The 25,235-nt window shown below is 39.3% G+C and overlaps 3 protein-coding genes across 3 annotated transcripts; 2 read left to right on the top strand and 1 right to left on the bottom strand.

Annotated features, from left to right (window-relative positions):
- Positions 1–3,207: 3,207 nt before the first annotated feature.
- LOC140921310 (carbohydrate sulfotransferase 3-like) lies at positions 3,208–7,986 on the top strand. Its single transcript, XM_073371303.1, has 2 exons — positions 3,208–3,389; positions 6,406–7,986. Exon 2 carries the CDS (start codon positions 6,430–6,432, stop codon positions 7,666–7,668), a length of 1,239 nt encoding a protein of 412 aa, XP_073227404.1. The 5' UTR covers positions 3,208–3,389; positions 6,406–6,429; the 3' UTR covers positions 7,669–7,986.
- A 3,077-nt stretch (positions 7,987–11,063) lies between these two features.
- Positions 11,064–21,020, top strand: LOC140921311 (V-type proton ATPase 21 kDa proteolipid subunit c''-like). Its single transcript, XM_073371304.1, has 10 exons — positions 11,064–11,235; positions 11,331–11,379; positions 11,949–12,032; positions 12,841–12,918; positions 13,160–13,229; positions 13,765–13,822; positions 17,071–17,149; positions 18,014–18,059; positions 19,581–19,646; positions 20,065–21,020. Exons 1-10 carry the CDS (start codon positions 11,157–11,159, stop codon positions 20,101–20,103), a joined length of 648 nt encoding a protein of 215 aa, XP_073227405.1. The 5' UTR covers positions 11,064–11,156; the 3' UTR covers positions 20,104–21,020.
- A 1,262-nt stretch (positions 21,021–22,282) lies between these two features.
- Positions 22,283–23,866, bottom strand: LOC140921647 (uncharacterized). Its single transcript, XM_073371654.1, has one exon. It carries the CDS (start codon positions 23,594–23,596, stop codon positions 23,111–23,113), a length of 486 nt encoding a protein of 161 aa, XP_073227755.1. The 5' UTR covers positions 23,597–23,866; the 3' UTR covers positions 22,283–23,110.
- Positions 23,867–25,235: the final 1,369 nt, after the last annotated feature.

Raw genomic sequence — 25,235 nt, forward strand, 5'->3', positions numbered from 1 at the left:
TCGTAGCCCATCATGGACTCCGGCCTGAGCCCATATTTTCCAAAGCTTCCCAAACGGAATGGCACGTACCATTTGATCTTCCATCGGGAATTTGCGATTTTCCCATATAAAGGATAAGTACCCCAGGTCTCCTGAAATGACTGAAAGTGCGTATCCTTCTAGCAGTGATGCACATCTTTAGTTATTATCAGACCAAGATCCTGATCAGACTGATAGTCGCTCCTGAATCCCTTCTAATTCTAATTATTGTAAAGCTCCGATTTAGGCACCTCCCCGTGGTAATCGTGCAGTGACAGCAAAGAAATGTACAAAAAAGCGTGATGACTTTTCGTTTGGAGTTAAATCCCAAAATAGGATGTGATACTGTAGAGCTTAGTCACCGGGGAAAGGGGCCGGCACTCCCATAGATAAACAGATTTGCCCGACGCTAAAGTTTCAAAATGATTCCCCTTGATATTATGTCCGGTGGTTTTGACGCGGTCATAGACTGCGAGCAGTCTCTTATTTTACTCTTGAATCATAGTAGACCGAGAGCATGCGTGAGGGGCGAGCGGCGAAGCCGCGAGGACATAGTTTTTTCCGCTCGCCGAGCGTGGCTCTGAGGAATGAAGGACGACCGCTCGCAGTCTAATGTAGTCAGTAATTTGGTTTCGTTGAATACTGACCTAAGGAAAGTAATAGGACAATTATATCCTTTTTTAGGAACCATGGGTACAGACTGTCCGGCTCGTCTCTGTTTCTGTTTTAACTGGCAATTCAGACATTGTGGTGGTAGGTGATAATCCCTTGAGGGAAACCCGGCATTTTGATGCACAAGTCTTCTAAAGCCATCGACGGAAGAAGAGGAGCAAATTCGGTAGCAGCGATAAAGTTGACGTGCAAATGAGATATATTTTGAGTATCAGCTTGCGATGAGTGAATGAGTCCCATTTGGTATGTGTAATAAGTTTACAATGTTTATGACCGCTGTTTCTGTTTTGTTTTTGATTAAGCTACGATGGTCCAGCAGCAAAAGTCTTTGCGAGGTAGCTTTTTCGAAATAGTTTATTTCCGAGCATTTAAAGAAGCAGTAACTATCACCAGTTAAATTAAAAGTAAATTCGTTGAAATAAAACCACGTCAAAGTCAACATCGAGTTTGCCAACGCGTTAAATAAATCAAATGAACAATTTTTGATGCTTGCCTCGGTATCTAAGAAACCGCTTTTGAACTGTATTAATGAGAAAGAAGCCCATTAGCCCTTTCTAAATTTTTCGAAATTTAATGGGCTAGTTACGAAGAACTGTGAGAGTTGACTCGTGCTCCTCTTTAAGTCTGAGAGTTGGAGAAAGACTCGGTTTGGAATCGAGTCTTTAAGACTCTTTGTAGCTGAATGCAAAGATTTAGAAACAGTGTAGAAAGTCTTGGGTTCGCAGGGTAAAGGCTCAGTGTTCCACAGGCTCGTTAAAGTCTCTCGAACTAGTCATTTGCCATCTCTTTTCCAAGGAAGCCATCTAGCTCTTAAAAGCTATATTGTTTTGGGTGACTTGAATGGTTTTTTTATATATATACATTTAAAAGTTAGATTGGCTTTCATCTAAATGGTCACACGCTAGGATTTCATCTACAGACAAGTCAAGTCAAGTCAACTTTATTTAGGCAGGGTAGCCTTATCAGCCGTTGGCTGGTATCAACAGGGGCCCTGCGTAAATTATGACTACATGATGAAAATTTAAGAAGTAAAAAATTACTTTAAAATTATGAACAAGGATTTTAAAAACTGCCGGAAAGGGAAATTAAAAATCTTTATAATTTGTTTCAGGTCAAGAAAAATAAGAGAGCTATCGAAGTGCTACCTAAGAATTATATTTTAAAATAAGAAACAACTAATGGCTAAAATGAAATCTAAGAAAGTTCTTAAAAAGGGAAAGCGGCATAGCTTCTTTTATTGATGTGGGTAAATAACTGCACCTGAAAGTCTAAGTGTTTTTTCGGCCTAGCGTTAACTGTCGTTGCTTTGTCTTGTCTTGTCTTGTCTTGTAAGTGTTGATAGTGCGATTTCTAATAAAATAATCCGATAAATATGGAGGCACTAATTCATTTAGACATTTAAAACTAAAATACATTTTTGGGCTTTTCTTTGTGTTTCCAGATCCATCCACCCTAATATTTTGAATGGTTCTTCGGTTTTTGCCTTCCTTTGTGACAAAAAGGTTAGAATCACCTTTATCGCTGTATATAGTCACACGGATTTCGTCCGTAGATTCGTAAATTAGCAGGTACACCACAAGGCAGTTCTTTCGATTATTTTCTTTGTGGCGAAGGTACTAAAATTTGCGAGATTGTGGAGGGGGGGAATTTTAATATTGTGGCTGTCAGTGCTCGAGGGAGATCTTGCAGAAAAAAATTGTCCTGTTCTGTTTGTTTTGTAATAGTTAATTTATCTATTTTGTTTATCTTGCCCTTGCCAGCAAATTGAATTTCACTTGTTGAAATTAAATTTCGATGGAAGAGAAATACAATAATTTTAGAAATTAGCAACGGAGTTTCAGCCAACTAAAAGTCGATCGATCAAAATCCTATTGATCAGAAGTTCCTTGTTCCCAGCCTTTTCTCGTTTCATTTTGATCCTGGAGTAGGTCTGGGGTATCGTCTGAAAACATGACAATTTCTCCGGTCCTTTGGCGGCTCAAGGACGTATAAAAAGGAAAAAGAAACAAAAAAGGAACATTTAAATAATTTTTATTTCTTATGTTTATGGCGAATTTTTACAGTAGAATTCCTTGTATGTGTTTGTAACTGTGGATTTCAGTTTTGGCGACATGGTGTTCTGTATAGTCAAGAAAGAATAATTATTCTATCTCGTTAAAGTTAATTGTTACTTACTTACTGCGAATGTATTTGCATCACTGACCGGAACGAACTATAACTAGCGCAGAGCTTTAGTGTTAAAGATAAACAGAATGACATTATGTCAGTTGATACTAGTGCTTGCTTTGAAGCTCTAGTCCTGTCGTTAAATTAGCCTCCGCCTCAGAAAAACGCGAAAACTAGCGGCGGGCAGTTAATATTGACTAAGTTTATTCCGTGCAATAAAAGCGCTATTATCTTCGGTAAGAACATTTGCGAAATAAATTTACTCATTGGCAGTAAAAAGTAAGGTCCTTCTACGTCAAATGACCGATTAATTATGGAGGTTTTGACTGTAAGTTTCATTGCCATGGAATTTACCCTTAAGTGCAATGTTTGGCATATCCTGTCAGTTGTATACGAAATAAGAATTTCCCGAATTGGTTTTATTCAGCGCGTGGGTTATTAGCTTTGCGCTGCGAGGAATCACCAGCCTCGAACATAAGCTAGATATATAAAAGGTTGATAGAGAACGAAACTTTAAGGTGTTCCAGCGAGAGGTAAGCAGAACAGGGGGAGAAAACCGACTCCCTTGGACGTTCTTGTCTTGGTTATTCATACACAATTTAATATAGCCCAAAGTGAACTACACTGTATTATAAAAGTGAAAGTTTATGAAACACTTGCATTCTAAATGGCTAAGGGCTACATTTTTCTATAGCTTCACAAGTGTTTTTAATTTGGGATATTTCGCGTTTAAAATGGCCATTTGACCTTAGGCGTTATGTGGTCAGTGCTGCTCTCAACTTTAATATGGGCCTTTACAAGTTAAAAGCAAACCGCCTTAGGTCGTTTTGTATTCAGCTGTGTATTATCATTTAATTCACCTCAAATTGCACATTTTGCCTTGCAAGGTCATAAGGGAAAATTATGTTATAATTGATAGAGTAAAAACAACTAAAAGCTGCCCACCGCAATATTTTGACAGCGTTGAAATGTTTACAAGTTGACATTTGCTTTTTCACGGTCTGTAAATCCTAAGCAGGGCTTCCCTACCGAAATGGCGAAGAAGTATTTTCCTTTTAATATTTTAATTTTATTATTTTAGTATTAGTTTCTCTGCGTTTGCAAAAAAAAAAAGTAAAAGAAACTGTACCCTTCGTTAAGCATTCCTTACCGAGAGGCAGTAGTTTCTTTGAAACTGTTTAGTCTTCAGCGACTCTTTGTGGTTGGCCAACGTATACTCATGAAACCTGATAGTTAACTATTTAAAGAAGGATTTCGGTGGTCCTGTTTTTTCAAGTTATGCTGTGCAAGGAATTTCTAAATTCTCGGTAGTGGAAAAACGGGAGCTCTTGGATGTGTTGAATCCATTTTTTGATCTAAGTAAAACTGTCAAAAAAGACTCGGGAACTTGGTTAGTGTGCTCATTATATTCACAAAATTACAGTAATGTTCCCACCTCCACTCTGGCGTTTAATTAAAAGCCCTATTTGCTTTCTAACGCATACAGACTTCAAATTTTCTCAAAACAGTCATTTACCAAATGGCAATTGGAGATGATAAATCACCAAGGTCATTCGTTAACTAAAACAGTCGGGCAGAAAAGCACCTTTTCATCCAACTTCAGCGTGAAATTCTGATTATAAAATTTTACTCAATCCTTATACTTCTTGGGTCAATACAATGGTAAAGTTACGTGAGGTGATGTTTGAACACTCAAATAAAACTTCTTTGCCAGTACTTTCACACGATGCTATTTTTTCAGTATTTTATTAAATAGCATTTGAAATTTCTGTCAAGTTTTATACTTGATCCAAATTTGGAAGTAAAAGTGCTTAAGGGAATTTTTCGATTATGGTCGTCGTGTTGGCAACATTTCCTTCATATTCACAGTACCTCTTCGGCGATGCCAAATATCCGACCTTTGTAATGCAAAGTGGAAATCGTCATTTTCAGTGCGATTCCGAATAATTTTTCATGAATGATTTCAGTTCTCAAAGGAAAAGAAAGACATTAACTATTGGCATTCGCACTCTCTTTTTTTATCTTTGCACTCTTAAAACCAGTCAGATATCCGCAAACGTATTCTCCACTTCGTTTCTCACACGTTTTCTATAGTACTGGTGATGAGAATTTAATGTTTAACGTTCATAGCCTTTTTTACTTGTTGATCATTTCGCGTCTTCTCACGACCTTTATCTTCATATTGGTCTCTCTCAGGAGTTAATCTAATTTATCTAATCGTTTTTCCCGCTGTTCCGGCACATACCGAAAACTTCTCAGACACTAGCCTGCTGAAAAAATTTTCCTTTAGTTAAGGCTAGACTGCTCCCACCCCTCCCCCCCCCCCCCCGGCGACGGCGACGGCTACGAAAACGTCACTTATAAAGTCCATCTCGTTCAATTCGTCAAAGGCTGGCAAATGTTTTGGAGTTCAATTCTAAAGGACTATTTCATAGTTTAGGGAAAAAAAGAAAGTTGTTGTCTTGTGTTCCCGTCCTCGACGAAACGTGAAATGAGGCACTTTAACGTTGTGGTCGTGAAACGACGGCAAAGAAATGTACAAAAAGCGTGATGCACGTGCAGAGTTGTTGTTTTGCTAATCTAAACCTATTCTTTTTTGCTGTTCTCGTTGCCGTTGCCGTCGTCGTTGCTTAAGCTCTCCATTGTTCCTCTGCGAGTTAAGTCTCCTTCGATCTTGCGGACTGTTGGCAGCCCGGGGGGGGGGGCACTTTAGGAATTTCTGGGTGGGGATGTGCCGCTGGTAGCCTGGAACCCTTAACCTTTACCAGAGCTAGTTCAGCTAAATTTTGCTACCCTATACTAGAGTAAACTCCCCAAATCCCCCTATCCTAGAGTAGCTGTGTACCTAGTCTAGATAAAATCTTCAACCAACTGATCAGTTTCCTGAAAAATGATATCCTATACTAGAGTAAACTCCCCAAATCCCCCTATCCTAGTGTAGCTGTGTACCTAGTCTAGATAAAATCTTCAACCAACTGATCAGTTTCCTGAAAAATGATACCCTATTCTAGAGCCAAACGCTCTGATTTATATACCCTATCCTAGAGTAAACTGCTTGAAAACCATACCCTTCACAGCGGCACATACCTATATAGCCCATATATGGCAGTACCCCCCCCCCCCCCGGGGTTGGCAGTCCCCTATTTTTCCGTAAGATCGTCTAGATCGAGCGCTTACCGTCATTGGCAGCCATTTTGTCATTAGATTTAAATTAAATGTACCGAAGGGTTCACAGCGGTGGGGGAAATTTCTATTTTTCTCGCGTCCTCCCAAACCGTTTCCCACCCCTTAAGTAGATTAGGTAGTCTTCTTCAAGCTAGACTCGGCCAAGATGGCCGCCGCCTGTAGCGCTCGTTCTCGGCGACCTTATCAAAATAGGGGAATCTGAACAGTCTATCGCTCTTCTTATCCTCTTTTCCGACTTATCTAGGAAAGATGAAAGCGACCCTGCTCGCAGGGTAGCTTCTCGGGTAATTTGGCCTGAAAATTTAATGTACCTTTGAACTGGTCGCCAACAAATTGTGATAGCGATTTTGATTCATTTTTCAGGTTGAATGCAAGCCACACAGTACCATGTTTTGGGTACGGTTACGGTTCCTTTTGCGCTTTTTTGTCGCTTTTCTGCTTCTAATCGGAGTTCTATCCATATTCATGGTTTTTAAAAGCCAAATTGTAATTCCTAATACCCTGGTTCATGAACTGATGAAGGACGCCAAATACCAGCAGCCATGTCCCTGTAGAAATCCGATCATTTCCACCGACCGTATACGAACTGTTACCGAAGATTTCCGACGAATCGCCGAAGATACTGGGAAGGAACCGTTACCAGAAATAAACACGGAACGCTACTCGACCAGGAAAACAGACAAAAGGCGAAGCTTGGTTATTTTCGGAGATGATCGCTCTGGTACAACTTTTCTGACGCGCCTTTTTAGCGAAGACCCACAAATATTTTCTGTATATGAACCGCTCTGGATCACACGAGACTGGACGAGAGATGAAAAGGGTAGGAACTTGACAGCGGATGTTAACAATGTTATAAGCGCAATCATGAGTTGCCATTTCGCTAGCAATCCAACCGCGCTAAAATTCCTGGAGAAAACCGCGAAAAAGTGGGCTCCTGGATTGTTCAAGAATCCTTTTCAATCTTTTCCAATATGTAGCAAGAGTGCTAAAGGAAAGATGTCTTGTCCCAACCCATCAACAGTGCCGAAACTTGTTGAACAAACTTGTTCTGATTATTACAAACACAGTGTCACAAAGGTTGCCATTGTACGCGTCCCTGACCGAAAGCTGTCCAGCATTTTCCCCAAAATAATTCATGATAATCCTGACACTGAAATCAAGGTCTTGCACGTTGTTCGCGATCCACGCGGAAGCATCAACTCTCGCATTAATCTCCAGTGGATTGGCGACTACCAGAACGAAAATTTCTTCTTCATACCGCGTTCAACGTGCGAGGGCATCACGCAAAACGTGAAGTTCGGTAAAAGCCTCGAAGGTAGCTTAAAAGAACACTACAAGCTCTTGCGATACCAAGATATCGCTTCATCTCCGGTGAAAACCGCTCAGGAGATTTACAAATTTGCTGGGTTTGAAATGCCGGAAAATTTAATTCGATGGATTGTTCAAGCTACAAATCCGAGCAAGGAAGCTCTGGAACAGGAATCCAAAAAGGCTTTCTCTTCCGTGCGAAATGCCACAGCAAATGTCGAAAAATGGAGGAAAGAATCCCCGATAGAACGAATTCGCATTATCGAGAAAGAATGTAGTGAACTGTTCGATTTACTTGGATTAGAGAGACTAACTTAGGTTAATATTAAACGCGAGGCGTGCCGGGCGTGTAGCCCGCGCTAAGCGTGCGACTATTTTCGCGAGGATTAGTGGACGCACCACTCGTGCGCAGCTGTCGCGGTGGCGATGAATAAACTAAAGTGAAAATAAATGAGGCAAAAACATGGTTAGGGCGTGACAAAAACAAGAGATCACCTGAGCATTCTTCTGGACCCATTCCCGTGTGTAACCAAGCACTTATCGTGCCTTGGTCCTGTACGAAGTTAGGATTTCAGTTGTTAGTTGATGTGACTGCGCAGGGTAGAAGTTAGGACCTTCGAGCCAATGACACCAAAATAAAAAGGTGTGATCAATGTGACAGAATAGACAACATTCTTGAGTTTAAAATCAGACTTTGCAATAATTTTTTTCTCTTTTCAAATTTATCAACGCGTATTTGTGCGCCATGACCATGCGCCATAAACTGCAGATCATGAACTTTTTTTCTCAGATATTGCCTTCTTCAAGGAGACTAAACTGCGCGCGCAGCCGCGCACGCGCTTTCATACTCGTTTCCATCAAGCTTGTTCACGCAATACACGCCCCTGTGCCAACCTTTTTATAACCACTACTGTGTCTACCCTGGAAAAGGTACCACTTTTGGGCGGGGTGTCGGTCCTCGAGTCATCTATCATAAGAAATACTCCGTAGGCTTCTTAGATAATGCCAAAGGTGAGGATCTTTGTTGGGGGGTCAACTTCTGTCGATCTGGGTTCAACTGGATCTTAGAACAACCGGTTTGTAAAGACTCAGAGCTAAGATTGTTAGTGAGAGAATAAGCAGGTAAAGGAGCATTTGAAGTGCTAAAAAGTGGAGGCAAAGGTACAGGATATTTCCGGCTGGATTGATCTAGAGATTAAGATAGGGGAGAAAATCCAGCCGACCTGTGAGCGCGCTAAGACAATTTACAAAATTGCTAAACATCATAATATTTTCACCTCTCTCGCTAAGTTGCAGCCCACTCTTATTTAGGCCATTATTAAAACTGTTATTGGTTGTATCTGGATTTGCTAAAAACATGTTTACCTCCGTAAACAGTAGTCTCCCAAACAGCCGTTTTTTGGATGTCACGCAACGCTCCCCCTTTTCGGCTTGAAGGGAGACTACGCCAGAGGTATTTAGCGGCTATGTAACGAGGATATATGTCGCTGGCAGGGTTGCATTGTAGATCAATTCGGTGCTAAAGACATAAGTGATGCTGTCTTTACCCATACACAAAAAAGTTCTGTAGATTTATGTGAACATGTCAAACAGATTTCAACCGGGAGAAATAACCATAATAATTTTTTGGCGACTTTGGCAGGTATAGCATTCAAACGTGAAAGAGTTGGCCCAATACTTGGAGCTCTTCTGTAATACAACTTGTTGAGTTCGAAGCTTACCCTCCGTCCCCCTTGCTCGTCTCTTTTTTATCCAACCTTTACCTCCCCTCCCCACCCCCCCCCCCCCCCCCTTCTGCTTTCATGGACTTTTGATCTCCTGGCAAAACGGGGCATAAGAAAAACAGACAATTAGTAACAGAAGACTCGATCGAAGCAAGGAGTTTTTTGGAACAAAATATTGCGACGTTATTTCAACGTCTTGCTCTGTTGAGTGATAGCTTATTAGATACTTGATCGTCCATCGCCACACGAAAAAAAAAAGTGAAGAGGGAAAAAATCGATACCGATGTAGAGTTTTAGATCGGCCATGTTTAACTGTTGTATTTTGGAGGTTGTCATGGCCTTGCATCGACGTGGAGAGCAGTCCTGTGATCTTGGAACGATCACCTGACCGATTTAGCTGAATGCGACCTGTAATCTGCAACCTGCAAATTACTCGTAGGGCTGAGAGAGCGCCACTGCCTTCTTGCAGAGCTCCCTTATTAGGAGGGTTATCATTAAATCCCATCGACCGTAACCCCTTCGGACACCTCATGACATTTACAAACGTAGTCTTCTCCTTTACTAATTAGGATTAAGCACTGCCTTTACTGATTATGGTTAAGCACTGTTTCGAAACTGGTTAGGTTCTTTTGGGGGTTGGGGATGACGCTATACGTACTTAAATTATTTCCCTCCCATCCAATAAAATCTCAGTGGTCTAGTGGTTAGTATGGTATACTAAGTCTTCTGGGTCGTGGGTCGAATCCTACTGCCCTTCATATCAATTTTTTTTCTTTCAAATTGAAGAGACTTGCACTTACATGAACATTTCCAGCTTGAAATATCATCTAAGTATGATATAAACTGCAGAACTTGAACAGTTCTACCTTGTGTAAATTTCATAAAGGGAGAAAGGGGCTATGGTCGATGGGATCTAATGCTGACCTGTTAGGAGGGGGCCCTAAAACCGCTTGTGTTTGCGCCAGCCACGCCCCTGTCACAGTACTCTCTATTGTGTTCTAGCTTCTCTTCGTCGCTGTCCCAGTTTTAACACAGGCGGCCCAAGCTCAATATGAGAGTACGAGCTGTTGCGTAATTTTTAATAAATACGCTTTATCTATTACCTGAATTCCCATACAAATCCTTTATAATGACGGCCATTTTGAAAATGACACAATTGCACGTACTCTCATGTTGAGCTTGGGCGGCCTGTGGTTTTAGCCAATTTTCGCCATTTCAGCGGCCTTCTGTGTCTCACGTTGGTGCTTCAAGGCTATGTCTCTTGGCTGTCCGATCCACTTTACAGCCGAGCGTGGTTTTCATAGCTACTCTTTCGCAAATCTACTGGCAAATAGACGTGTGTCGGCGCTAGGCGGTGCCTGCGGCTATTCGTCCTTGTCCGAGAATACTGCTTTTAGCCAGTTGTAGATAGGCAGCAGATTCTCCTCCGTGTTATTTTAAGACCGGGGGGTACTCCCTTATATGACCTATACGGGGATGTGCCGCTGGACAGGGTATGGTTTTCTTCCTCTCTGTCCTAAACAAGGTATACAATTTCGCGCAAGTCTGTCCTAAACAGTGTGCATGATTTCTGCGAGTCTGTTCTAATTATAAGCAGGGCGTTGGGCCATAAACAGGGTACTAAAATTGAGCGTGTTGTCCTAAACAGGGTACGTATTTTAGGAATTTTTTGTCCTAAACAGGGTCAATGATTCCAACCCTCAGCGGCTCACAGATACCACAAAGGCTATTATTGGTCGAGTACCCCCCCCCCCCCAACCCCGGGCTAGCAACTCAATGTTTCATCCCTGAGTACGTGGGCACCAGGCCTATTTATTTGCCTGTGTTTCAAATTAAGCTACTGGTGGCTCTATAGATTATTAACATCGCTCTGAGTAACAGAAAACGAAACATAAAAAAAGAAAAGAAAATGGAGAGAGGAATGAAAAAAAGCGAACAGAAATCGCACGTAGACTGGAAACTAACGCAGGCCAGGATGCAAAGCTTATAAGCATCTGGACGTTCTTGTCACATAAGCGAAGGGGCACGAAATGAGAAAACAGAGTTAATTTTGACGAATAAATTGAAGCTTTTGAGCCAGCCATGCCTTACGTAGCGAGCAGCAACTTGGGTTACTACTCCGTAGTTTATTCTCTGACGCTTTTTATCCTTATTTGTGTCGGTAAGTTGTCATTCTCTTTGGTGGGAAAGTTTGCTTCATAATTCAATATGGCGTCGGTTTTTTTTTATTATGAGTGTGTTTTAAAATATTTGTAGGGTTGTATTACAATCTCTCTGGTCTTGGAACAAGATTTGACATAGGATGGTACGTATTTTGTTCATTTACATTTCATATTTATTTTTCTTCTGGTAAACTTTGATCTCCTACTTAAAAAATATTCGATCACAGAATAAACAATTAAGCCTAAACTTTAATTACCATTGTGCTTGATATTTTAAAATTATTTATGTATGTATTATTTTTAAAAACTGAAAATCAGTTTAAGCATTTATACATATATATTGGAATTTCCAAGCATGTCTCATTTTATTTTTCTTCTGAGTTTGTTTAAATGATAAAATTGAGGATTGATCACGTTAGCCTGAGGAAACAGCTGACATTTGGCGACGCCACCCCTGGTTTCCCCGCCAAATGACGTCTGTGAGATGAGTGCAGAAATTCCATACTGATGATGCATCACTACCCAGATCGAGGTAGTGCTTCCGATTGGTTGTGCCACGTGGGAAATTTGATTCAACCAATCAGAAGCACTACCCAGATCTACCCAGGCTTATAACTGTGCTAAACCCCATGGGATAAGCTGTAAAACTGTCTTTCCTTGCACCCTGATACACACAATGAAAAATTAAGGATGCTGTGTTTCCATCTTTCAGGTTTTTGGAGAAGACCTCCCCATTTATGTGGGGTTCTCTTGGAATAGGATTAGCTATAGCACTGTCTGTTGTTGGAGCGGCGTGGTGGGTTCAATAATGATGTTCTTGATTATTGTCAGTGCTTTTCAATAACACACGAACGCTGAAATTTAAAATTAACCTTGCTGATTGCATTTTTTGCTGCCGTCAATCAAACCTTCAAACAAAGAAACACACAAAATGGGTCAAAATCCACCAATCACATATCACAAACCATGACATTTGAATTCATTGAAGTAAACCTCTGTTTCCTAAGAGGTCCGCTAAGATGATTGATGGTATCGAAAAACGCAAACATTAGTGTTGGCTTTTGAACTTCAGAATTCATATTTTGTTTTTTTTGAAAATTGTTGTAATGCAGTTTTTCCCACCACTTTTCACTATTACCAGTAATTATTGTTGCACTGTCATTTTTCCAAATAAACTGCAAACAAATCATACATGTATGTGCATGTTACAGATCAAAATTAAATTCACGTTAAAATTTTTTGACCTAGGTTGATTCTCAGTTTCCTTTATCTCCTAACCCTAATTATCCATGAATGAGGATTGGGAAATTAAACGAGACTTACCTGTAAGTTGAAGTTTGATTGAGATTCTATCACATGACAACAGAAGGCGAGAGATCTCCGCCTTCTGGTCATGTGATAGAATGGGGGGCCACCCGGCACTGCTAGGGCACACCCTTGCATCGTCAATAATAATTCCTAGTTTAGATGCTCTACATATGGAGATAGATCATTTTCAGATAATTAGACTAGTACTGGATGCATTAATAATTATCATTGATAATAATTATTAATAATAATTAATAATTTATAATAATTATTGATAATTTGTTTCTCCTCTCTAGGGGAATATTCATCACAGGATCCAGTATTTGTGGAGGTGGTGTGAAAGCACCAAGAATAAAAACCAAAAATCTAATCAGGTAACTTGAATGTGATATGAATGCTGTTACAGTTTGTGTCACAAGAATTACATAAGATATTAATTTATGTGTGCATTTACTGCAAAATGTTCATGTTTATTCACATTGCATTTTACTAGATGGTTATTTAGAATTTGTGAATAAAAATGTAAATGTCATGGCTATGCAAAACTAGTAGCTGTTTATCCCTTGAAATGATTACAATGGATCTAATTTCTTCTTTGCTTTTTCAAATTTGCAGTATAATCTTTTGTGAAGCTGTGGCCATTTACGGCATTATCATGTCTATTGTTCTCAGTAACTACATGTCGGTAAGCTTATGAAAAATCACCTTTAGAAGTACTTTTTATTTGAATTGAAACAAAGGGAGGAATCTAATGCAAAAATAAGCCTCGCTTGGTGTCTGTTTTGTCATCTACATGTATTGAGTAGAACCTCCATATAACAAGGTCCTTGGTATAATGAATGATTCTCTTTACTCCAGTAGCTGTAAAATACATGGAAAAGAAGCTTGATGTTACAAAACCTTGTTATAGTGAACAAATTTTGCCTTTCCCTCGTCCCTTTGTTGTATCGAGGTTCCGTTGTACCTCTCCCACTGCAAGCATTACATTTTTTACAATGTACATAAAATGTTATCATTAATTTTTATTTTAATCTTGATACAAAAGCAACTGACAGCACAAGTATACTAAATATTTAATTGGTCTTTTCTTACATCAAAGAGTTTCTCACTGACATGTATTAATTTGATTATATATATCAATGTCAAAATGGTTGTGTACTTGATTTGCCATTCTTTGTTTGTTAATATTAATATTTAATTTATTCATTTGCTTATCACAGAATGTTGATGTGGATTCACTTACAGAAATGACGGAGATTAGACAGGTCCATAGTTCAGGTAAAATAAGATCTATTTTAGTCACCACTGAAGCTTTATAGAATTAAAAATAGCTTGCCTTCAACTGTGAAAAAGTTTGAAGTGTCTAGTATGTATTAACTGCATTTCTCCAAACCATAAAAATTAATGTTCAGGAAAAAATTGAACAGGGTTTGCAAATTTTATTGATGAGTGGAGTCAGTGTGACTTCTGCGTCACAAATTTTTGAGTCATTATCGAATATTTGGAGTCAAGTATCACAGCGCAAAAAGCCATTTTCAGACTTTCCAGCACGTGGTCCTGGCACGTATACACTATCGTGAGGGATACACGAAGTAGCTGTGGCGGTCCGCTGACCTGGAAAGCTCAAATCCATGACGGCAGTCATCGAGTAAACTTTGAACGTAATTTACCCTCTTCCTGTTTTGTTGTGTCGTATAATTCTTTAATTTAGATGATTTAATTAAGGTTTACAACGTTTACAATTAACGTAAATTGTGTTTGTTGCGAAAAAGCTAAGGACAAAACTGTGTTTGTTACCGGAAATTTCTGGAGTGGAAGTGGCTCCCTGTTTGTTACCGAAAATTTCTGGAGTCGAAGTGACTCTCTCTGTAACCTCAGTGGAGTAAACTGAACAATGTTGGCTTAAAATATGCCAAATTTGGCGTATTTTCGAACCCTCAGTGAATGAAGTTAACAGGTGAATATTTGTTTTGCTACACTAAACTTCTCATTATTTAATTGTCCGCCAAACTGTCTGTGATTCCTCATTTGTCCCTCTCTTGATGAGAATACCGGTAATAACGTTATTACTTTTTTAGGGTATAGTGTTCAGCCTGTATCAAAAAAGCAGTTTGTTTATTTTGTATTAAGCATTGTCATTTAAATGGCAAAAAAATAAATAATTCAGAAATGCTCTAGGTTCTTCTCAAGTCCAAAAAAATCTCCATTAGTGTTAACATAACCTCTTTTATTATAGTGTCTTTACGTTGCAGCCACATGTAATATTATATTAAAATAATTATCTATTAAGCAGACACCTGCAGGAACCTCACTGGTAGTTTTTAAACATTCAGGTCCACTTTTTTACAATCACTGACCTTCAAGAATACAACTATAATGTACAATACATTATTGGACAATATATTTTGTGTTCCACTGAGAAAATAAGAAAAGAAAGCCTTGGTTTCCTCTACTGTGCTTTTCAAAAACACACGCACTCTGGAGTTCAAAAGCCACCTTCACAAAATTATGCATTTTTTGTTGTCGTCAATCATAATTACGATGACAAGCAACAAACCTTGAAACAGAGAAACAAACAAAACGGTTCGAAATCCGCAATTCACAAACCATGACCTTTTGAGCCTGTTGAAGTAAACTCTTGTTTCCTAAGAGGTCCACTCAGATGATTGGCGGCAGCGAAAAATGTTAATGTCAGTTGGCTTTTGAACTTCAGAATTCATGTGTTTTTGAAAAGTGCAGTAATATCAAAATGGTTCACCCTTGACTTGGGTGCTTCAATTCACTTGGACAATAGATAGTAAATTCACCAAAGGCAATTATCTTTTTCCTGGTTGTGTTACTTTGGTGTGGCTCAATCTATGTAGTTCAATAGTCTATCTATTGTTTTCCAACTAAATGTAACAGTAGTTGAGAATTTGTTCATGCTTAGCGTGCGTATATCGAGTTATGGATGCACGCGGGAAGTTTGGAGAGCACAAAAGATGCGTAAGAGTTGCACGAGGCGATAGCCGAGTGCAACTCTAGCTTCTTGAGTGCTCTCCAAACTTCCCAAGTGCATCCATAACTCGATATACGCACAGCTAAAAGCATGAGCAAATTCTTTTATATTAAGAAGAAGTCGTGGAGTATGGTTTGGATTTGCTGAAAAGATGTTTACGTTTTGCTCGGCGAAATCCAGAAAACATGTTTTTAACGAAGACGACTGTCATCCTTCTTTAAACTCATATTCATTTACAAACATTGGCTGGTCATTACGGTTTCTTGAGAAGACCTGGCAGCAGTTGTTTTTGTGAGTAATAAATTTATGTCTTCTTGTGTAATTTGTGTTGTTATTGCCAGAGAAATCTTCCTGCTTCAGTCGGATTGTCCGCAGATAACAAAAGTGTATAACAAATTTAAAAACAACAATAAAAACGGAAATTTAACCTCTTAATGTTGTTGATGACCAGTAATCTGTTGGTGTCTGTTCTGTTCCCAGTAAATGTCTTTCGGCCAAAATTTGCTGCAGCTGGTCTTCCGACAAATTTGCGAAACGCGCAACATGCGAGTTTTTTTAATTCGGCTCAATTTTTGCTGCTTGTTGGATCAGGACCTAAAAGGTCAATGCCGATAGAAAAATCGGGCAGTTCTTCGCTGGTTTCTTCCATATTTTAAAGAGAAGGAAAACTGCACTGCAGCTTAAAAGACGACAACTCTGCAGCCAGGTAAAACAAAATGCTTACGTCATCTTATTTACGCACGGGCGTGCGTAAATAAAGATTTTGTTCATAGCGGCTCAATAGGACTTATATAGGGCAAGCACGCACGCTATGTTATAATATACACTTAATGTGAGATCCCGAGGGAAACAGTTAGTTTTGTTTTCCCAAGAGTCCTGATGTTTCCCGAGACGAAGTCGAGGGAAACATCAGGACTCGAGGGAAAACAAAACTAACTGGTTTCCCGAGGGACCTGACATTAAGTGTTTTGTTATATTTCTACACTTTCACTTCAACAGCAACAAAAGAATAACCGGAGCGAACCAAAACAGTCGACTCGGTACTTATAACAACACAAATTTAATTCTCAAAACCACTGAATGAATGATTTACAAACAAAAGTACTTTCCTCATATTATCTACATCTTTTTCCTCCACTAGCTGCTGTTTTTCTTCTGGGAACTTCTGGGATAACTTTAAAAATCGTTGCTTTTTAGCTTGAGGCTTCGTTTTTGTGTTGTTGTGTTCATTCACGAAAAAGAAAACTGGCTGGACCTGGCGGTGTTTTTCCCGCCTTCTGTCACACCACTTTCCACCATGCTTTGATCACGTGCTGCAATGTATCCCGAGCGGGATACATTGTTTAATGTATCACGATCGGGATACATTTGATTTTAGTCAAGGCCACGTGACCAAGAATCAACCAATGGCAGTCCCTGTTTAGTTGAGTGAAAGTCTAGGAATATAACAATATTATTTTTCACATTAGAAGTGTTACTTTTAGCTTAAAATAACTGATGCTAGGCAATGTATACTTTACCTCATTAGGATTTATGTTGTTTGGAGCTGGTTTGACAGTTGGATTTTCCAATCTCTTCTGTGGAGTTTGTGTTGGAATTGTTGGAAGGTACAGTGAAATGCCATTAATGCGACCACTGTTAGGCCATAAAATCATGGTCATAATAACAAGATGGTCATACTCAAGGGATCTTCCAGGACTGTCACTAAGATTTCAAGTTGCCGGGTAAATACAAAGTAGGTGGGGAAGCAAACAGTTAGGGATTTCTTGTGGTTTCATTTTTATTCTATTTTCCTATGAAAGTAGCCGGGGAACACATGCACAGTAGCCGGGGAAATCCCTGCCCCCCCCCCCCCCCGGCTCTTAATGACGGCCCTGATCTTCAAATAAAATGACCAGTATTTCTCTTGTGGGTCAAAAAATTGTGATCATGATAACGAGGTGGTCGTAAGGCGGGATTCCACTGTCTTACATATCTTGATTATGGTGTGCTCAGAATGTAAACAAGCTGCATTGTCTAATAGTTTTCAGTGCACTTACAGAAGCCTTTAGGGCATAACAAAAGTGCTGTTTGTAGCATAATGATGGACATTTTTTGCCAGTACATTTTTCTGAGAAATTGCCTAAGAGGGATGCTTTACCTGCTGTTTTAGAGAAACTAACAGAGAGAAGCTGGGAAAGCCAAACATAGCGATTCTCAGTGCACTATATTCAAAGTATCACCTTATCAGGGGACTTTAAAAAGATTATAGTATTTTACAGAAAAAAAAATTACAGTAGTAGTTTGTAGGGTCAACTCAGTAGTTGCTTTCTTATAAAACATCAGTCTTGACTTGTCTTGAATCATGATTACATTTTCATTTTACCCACTTGCAGCTGTGTGTAATTTCCTTTTCTTGTGATGTCAGATGAATGTTAATATCAGTTAGATAACTCCATTAAAAAGCTTGTACTTATTCTCTTTGATTTCAGTGGTGCTGCACTTGCAGATGCTCAAAATTCATCCTTATTTGTTAAGGTAATCATTTTTTAGTGTCGTGCACAGTTACTCTGCCAATGCTCCAGCCAGTCAGTTCTCAAAATTCATCATCCTCCTAGCCCATCATTAATTTTGTTACATTTTACTTTGTCATACAGTCAAACCTGTATATAACGGCCTTGTATATAGCGGTTGCCCTGTATATTCAGGCACCGGACAACTTCGCAAAATTTTCAGTTGCCTAATATTTTCTGCAAAGTTGACCTGTATATAAGGGTCACCTTGCCATTTGCCAAGGGTGTATACAGACTGTATTCAGGTGAACCTCCCTTAAAAATAATATAATAATAAAACTGTCAGGCCAAAATGTGGTGGCAGTCGCTTGCCAGTGGTGGTCGTTTACTTTCGGATCTAATAGGCTTTGATGGAGAAAGTTTTGGTGTTTTAGAGAGTTGGACGCTCCTACAGGTGTAATCTTTGAGTCTGTGTGATGTCTACCAAACCAGTGTAGTCATATCATTGCAAAAAGTCTTTCAGTGAGCAAGCTCGCAAAATCTATGAAACATTTTCTCATAATGTCATGTCAGCCATATTGGTGTTCCTAAACAATGAAACAGCAGCCATGTTGGTGTTCCAAACGAGTCCTTCTCATGGGAGGTGAACCTTTTTCCTATATAAAAGCTCTCTTTTGTTCCAATAAATTTGCGTAGCTAGTAACCTGGGTACCAGAGGTTTTTTCTCGCGTGCGACAAGGAGCTTGTGGCCGACGTTTTCATGCAGGTCACTTTTTAAGACTTGACCGAAAAAGAAACCGCGCATGAAAAGCCTCTGGAACCCAGGGTATGTAGCTAGTGGCCATTTGAGTGAAAATGCTCTGTAATGTCAGAGGGTAACAGTGCATTGCTGTTAGAAGATGTTGACTGCTACTTTGTTATCTCGTTACACAAACACCCATGAAATATCAGGTGACCTTTCATGCAGAGACATGTACATGTACTGCATCTTCACATAGAAAAAATCACTATTGCTCTGCTAACATGATAAATTGTGCCTTTTACACTAAAATATATTTAGGTGAAATTGTTCGGTATTTTATTGGTGTTTTCTGTTAAAAAATTTCACTACCTTATTGAACTCATTCATAAAAATACCGTAGAAATTCTCAAAATAAGCCCCTCCATGTATAAACCCCTCCAAATATAAGCCCCCCAAAATCGTACCGCAAAAAACCCTCCGTAAAATCGCCCCTCCGAGTATAAGCCCTCAGGGGGGCTTGTACTTGGAATTTGCCATCGAATACAAAGATAAAAAAAGCAAAAATGGTAAATTTCCTGATTCTGAAACGCAAATTTCCCTCCGTAGATAAGCCCCTCCAAAAATAAGCCCCTCAAAAAGGGCCTTTGAAAAATATAATCCCCTGGGCTTATTTTCGGAATTTTACGGTATTTTTCAACACTCAAAGAGAAATTTCATATCCCTTTGCGGCCATATAATACCCCCCATTTAATAAACAATGGATATTGGACATTGGCTAAAAGACTTGTTTTGTATCGGTTGAAGGTTTTGATCATCGAGATCTTTGGTAGTGCCATTGGATTATTTGGCGTCATCATCGCCATCATACAGGTGTGTAGAATCCCTTTGTAAGCTGCAGCTTAACACATGCAATGAGTCATATATTTATCGAGATCATACAGATGTACTGTTGTCAAACAGGGTAAAGCTTGAAAAACAAAACAGTCTGGCCCCCTTCCACCCACCCTCAACCAAAACATGTTTTGTTGTTTTCAAGAGGTACCTGGAGCAGTGGTTCAAATTTGGTTTTTGGTGGGGGTGGGGTGGGGTGGGGTGGTGATGGGAAGACTTGCTTCCTCCTTTTTGAACTAGATAGTGTTTAAAAAAACTTGAGACAGGTTGGTGAGGACAAAATGATGGCCCATTGTTGCTTGCAAGTAAACTATCTGTTCAAGTACGAGGGGTTCATGCCCGATGCCCTACAAATATAGAGACCAAAGTTGAGACTGTTAATTTATTTTTTCCACAGACCAGTCAAGCTTCAATGTCCATTAAAGGATCATCTTGAAGATTCTTCTGTTATGGATGAAGGGAGTGTAAAAGAAACATTAATAAGCAAAAAATCAATTTATGATGTATCCTTGGATGATGAAGTTTGATTCATTACGAAAGTTAAACAAAACTCGCGTTGGATTATTGTTTTAATGTATTGTTCTGTTCCATAAAACTGATACTAATAGAAATATAATATTTTTGTTTTTCACCAAAAAGCGTTCATTCACGTCAGTCTTCAACTTGAGACTTACGTTTGATAGGGGTAGACTTATGATACGTTTGCGAGGTTGTAGCTAGCAAGAGGTATTACGAGGGGCTTGCCGCGACTAGGCTTCTACATTTTTCAGGGTGCATGCCCCCAGATCCCCGTAACAGCTCGCGCGTTTAGACTGTATACAGCAGCCCCCTTCCCTCAAACAAAATCAGGGAGAGAGACTCTTCCCGATTTTGTTTGAGGAAAGAGACGGCTGTACACAGGCGTCGCGCCAATAGTCTGGCTACGATCCCGCGTTTAGTTTTAAAACGTGAGACTCAAGTAAGAATTGAGGAGATACCTTTCTTACGAGTGTCTTGTTGGAGGATAATTGAGAGTGGTCTCTGATTAGAAGCTTTAAGTAATGTTAAAAATGTCACTTGTTTTAGCTAAACTTCTGTTTAGTTTCGTGCTCACAGGATTATGATTATCAGACTCACATTTCTGATGCAAATCTAGCTTCATTATCAGAACTATGAAAATACAAAAACAAAATGAAAAAAACAAGCAATGATATGGAATCCGTATAGTGAGGCCGTGTACCCAGTGTAAATTTGAGCGGTTCTGTAACCAGTAAAATATTAAAATGGCGTGAACATTTTTGTTGGAAGCAATATTGATTCAATGATGTTGCCATGGTAGTGCGATGATCCAAATAAAAACAAACTGTAGATATAGCCCTACTGGTGCAATGATTGTATATGTAATATTAGTGCTTTTTCAATGTTTTTTTTCTTTTTGTTGCCTTTCTAATTAAACTTTAAATGGTCGTGAGCACAAGAGTAAAAGAAATGTAGCTCAATATTGATGACCAAAAGATAAATTCTCGCGAACAATTCTTACATCGAAATAGCGAACAATTCTCGTCACTGAGTCTAGAAAGCTCATCTGAAACAAAGAAATCATGTTGAGAAGTGTCTGATGATGAATATGATGGGATTAGCAAAAAAGCGACTTGGGCAATATCCCTTTAATATATTTATTATTTATGATCAATATTTTTATAAATGGCCTATTATATATATTTGTGTGAAACTGATAGCAAAAAGCCCTTCCATTTCATTATCAAAGTCTGCATCGTCATACTTACTCGATGGAGTGAGGAGATAAGTTGAAAATCATTATTTCGTTTATGATTAATAATATCGCCCTTGGCCTAGAGTAAAACTCGTAAAACTTCAGGGCTCTCCTGTTTGAGGTTCAGTATTCTTTCATGTGTCTTTCCTAGTTATTGATCACGAAAGTGAGTGGATATTATTCACTATAACAAGATTAGGTAACCTCACGAATTCAGTAACCAGAGTTAAGTTTCGCCTGGGGCGCAGGCTTCTCTTAAAATTACTGCTAATGAAGTTCACTGAGTCTTCCCATTTTATAGTTATACCACGTGATTTTGGCTTCGACCACCTGAACAGGACCACTGGACATACCACTAAAATAGCTTTCATTTGAATGTTCAACACCTTTTACAGCCTAATAAACATTATCACATGAAAATACAGCCCAGAAGCTTTCATTTAAATGGATTTCATCCGGGATAAACTCAAAGGTTAGAACCGCCTTTCACGGTACAATACACAGCACCACAGGAAAGTGCCGCTCAGTAGCTTTCATTTGAATGGTCGCACCTTAAGGATTTCATCTACAGACTCAAAAGTTAGAACCACCTTGTACACCATGATAAACAGCATCCTAGGAAAAAACTACTCAGTAGTAGCTTTCAACTAAATGGTGTGAAAGGGCCAACTAGCACAATTTATCTAAATCAACTCTTTATCTTTATCGTAGACAAAAAACACCGTCGTAGTCCTTACAGTAGATCCATATCTGTGATAGCATTCAAGTAAAAATCACTGAGCAGATTGAACGAGAGATTCTGGAGATTTATCATCTCGTGTGTAAGCGAAACTCGTCATCGAACAATTTATTTTTTAAACTTTGACTTCACATTTTTTTTATTGAATTTGACCTCCCTTGTGAACAGAACAGTCTACAAACTATTTGATCGACGTTCTGATTTCAAGTTAATTTATACAGAAATTTTGAATAACTTTAACTATAATTATGTTGTTTTCGTGTTCTCGCCCTGCATCTGTCCACCTGCTATTTGTGTTTTCATCGGTGCTTTTTCGTTTCAGTTTCAGCTCAAATGAATAAGAAGGGTGTTATTTTACTTAATTTTAATCGAAAACCATACCTCGCTTGCAGAAAGCCGATTGGTATTCGAAGTTCTCTATTCCAATGCATTTTCAGTGTCGTCTAACTCTTATTTTACAGAACGCTCGTATACTTCTGAGATTGTTTTACCCGTCATCTGTGAGATTTCGCACTTCGGTTCTATATTTACAGTGAAACGAAACAGCGAAGCAATATCATGATCGCAACTGAAACCTGCGTATAGCGTGAACAAAAAAAATAAATAAATAAATGACTGATTGCACTCGCTAGGTAGCTTTGACCTTGCTGCAACGTCCTGTTCTTCGTAAAATGCTACGCTTCCGTTAATTTACAGAAAAGACGGAACGATATAACAAAATTTAAGCTCTATTTTAAGTCATTATTAGTTAAAAAGATGCCTCTTTTAAAGGGCCACACACGAGACCCCCTGTCACGCAGCAACTAATGTTCAATCTTCTTCGAGAAAAATGGTGTTTCCTTTTAAGTTTACTCTATGCTCATTTCGGTACTGAAGCAGCTGACACGAATAAAGCGAAAATTTCCTGCATTAAACTAGAAAAATGAGCGCTTGACTGGTTACATTCGCTGATCACTCCATCGGTACCCAATTCAGCCACTTTAGCAGCTCCCAGAACGAAATCTTCCCATTTTTGTGCTGGTCGAGGTATTCAAAGAACTTCTGTGCATCAACGTCGTGGTACCCAAGAGAAACGAGTAAATGTTTCAGTTCTTCCTGGTTCAAGCCATTGCTGTTATCTTTGTCGTAGGTTTTGAATAATTCCACTGCTTTGCAAAGAGTCTTGAATTGTATTTGATCGTTGATCATCGTAAAACGTTCCCCACTTCGCAGCCAGGCGAGAAATTCCTCGAATGATATGTTCTGGTCGCCGTCTTTGTCCAGCAGCATGGAGTAAACTTTGGCTTGTTCTTTCTTGAAGCCTAAATCTTTCTGCAAAAGTTCATTCAATTCTTGCGCGTCTAGCGTACCGGTTCTGCTTTTATCGTACTTGTCGAAAAGGCTTCGAATAACCACTTGGGGGGTGTTGTTGTCGAAGAAACTTGTTCCAGCTTGCATCTTGAGAGTGACTTATTTGCTGCAATGAAGTAAACGTAAACGTGAACGGATTGATGGATTGTTTGTTCGCTTGTCTTTTATAACGCTTAAATCGAAAGCAGATGGTTTATATTAATGGCTTTCTAGTAAAGTACCAATAATAGGCTTCCTATTGACGTCAAGATACGCTCGATCGCCGTCCCTTTGAGTCTGGATCGCAACAATCCAGGCGTCTATATATCCATAACTTTGTTATCCAAATTCGCTTTTCATATTTCTTTACTACGTGGGTGATAAAAAGAAGAAAGTTTCTGCCATTGAGTGTTTGTTTATTTTACACCTGTTGTACAAATAGCGGGAGAGAAAACGTCGTCATGAATTTGCCAAAAACGAAGTTTGATGCGCAAATTACCTTGTATTGTTGACGTCAAAATATGCCATTTTTCTCCGTGTCAATGGTATTTTCCGTTCAAGTGAATCTTGAGAAAAAAATGGCGGTGTTTTCAGTCAACAAGCACTTAGGACTGATAAAAGAACAAACGCAAAACAAACCGGTAAATTTCCGAAATTTTTAAGATCGTTCTAGCCTGTCTCAGCCTTCAGATTAGAGAGACGTGCAAAAATTTACAGTGAAGGACAAGGATAAGCTATGACTAAGCAAATAACTCGACTAATTTGTTTTCTCTTGGCCACTTTGTCCTGTATGCAGCATGCATTGTCTTCGACAATTGCCGAAGAGCTAAAAGAGTGATTACAGTTGACTCCCGATAACTCAAACCCTCGCTAACTCGAACCAAAGTCGATTTCCTCTGGTTTTCCTTCTTACATTTACTGTAATTTTACCCTCGGTAACTCGAACCCTCGACAACTCTAACCTCCCGCTAACTCGAAGTAATTTTTGTTTCCCTTCATCTCATTTCTATACAATTCAGTTACGCTCGATAACTCGAACCATGTTATGAGGGTGTGACAAGTCGGGGAAAAAAGCGTGTACTGAAGTCCTGCAGTCAGAACAACCGAGTAAATTCTTTGTCTTTACTTTTTTGACCCTCCAGTTCAAATTCAGTGTCCATTCCTGTATACTTTGTTGCTCAATTGCCTTTCCCCCCATCCATTTGCTTATTTCCTTACTTCCGGTTATTTTCTTCAAACTCGCGATAACTCGAACTCCCGATAACTCAAACTTTTCTCGATTTCCCTTGAAGGTTCGAGTTATCGGGAGTCGACTGTATTTTATGGTAGCCCACAACTGTCACTGTCTTTTGTTTTTGCCGTGAGGTTGTTGGTTTTGCCGTGAAGTATTTGGTTTTGCCGTGAGGTTTTCGGTTTTGCCGTGAGGTATTTTGTTTTTGCCGTGAGGTTTTTGGTTTTGCCGTGAGGTTTTTGTTTTTGCCGTGAGGTTTTCGGTTTTGCAGTGAGGTATTTTGTTTTTGCCGTGAGGTATTTTGTTTTTGCCGTGAGGTTTTTGGTTTTGCCGTGACAGTTGTGGGCCACCTTAGTATTTAAATGCACTGTTTTTATAATAAGGGTCGTTTCGAAGTTTTGATGAGGCCGCACATGTTTTTTAACCTGTTAAGTCCCAATATCCACATACAAATACTCCAAACTGATCTATATATTTCCCTAAGAATTAGTTGAGAGAATTTGACGAAATATCATG

The sequence above is a fragment of the Porites lutea genome, chromosome 12 (genome assembly GCF_958299795.1).
Source record: "Porites lutea chromosome 12, jaPorLute2.1, whole genome shotgun sequence".
Classification (NCBI taxonomy): Eukaryota; Metazoa; Cnidaria; class Anthozoa; order Scleractinia; family Poritidae; genus Porites; species Porites lutea.

Excerpts from the sequence above, each read along its gene's own strand:
- LOC140921311 (XM_073371304.1), top strand. The coding sequence starts at position 11,157 with ATGCCTTACGTAGCGAGCAGCAACTTGGGTTACTACTCCGTAGTTTAT. Across the intron at positions 11,236-11,330 it reads TTTTATCCTTATTTGTGTCG|GGTTGTATTACAATCTCTCT; the intron begins GTAAGTTGTCAT and ends AAATATTTGTAG. Across the intron at positions 18,060-19,580 it reads ATTCATCCTTATTTGTTAAG|GTTTTGATCATCGAGATCTT; the intron begins GTAATCATTTTT and ends TATCGGTTGAAG.
- LOC140921310 (XM_073371303.1), top strand. The coding sequence starts at position 6,430 with ATGTTTTGGGTACGGTTACGGTTCCTTTTGCGCTTTTTTGTCGCTTTT.
- LOC140921647 (XM_073371654.1), bottom strand. The coding sequence starts at position 23,596 with ATGCAAGCTGGAACAAGTTTCTTCGACAACAACACCCCCCAAGTGGTT.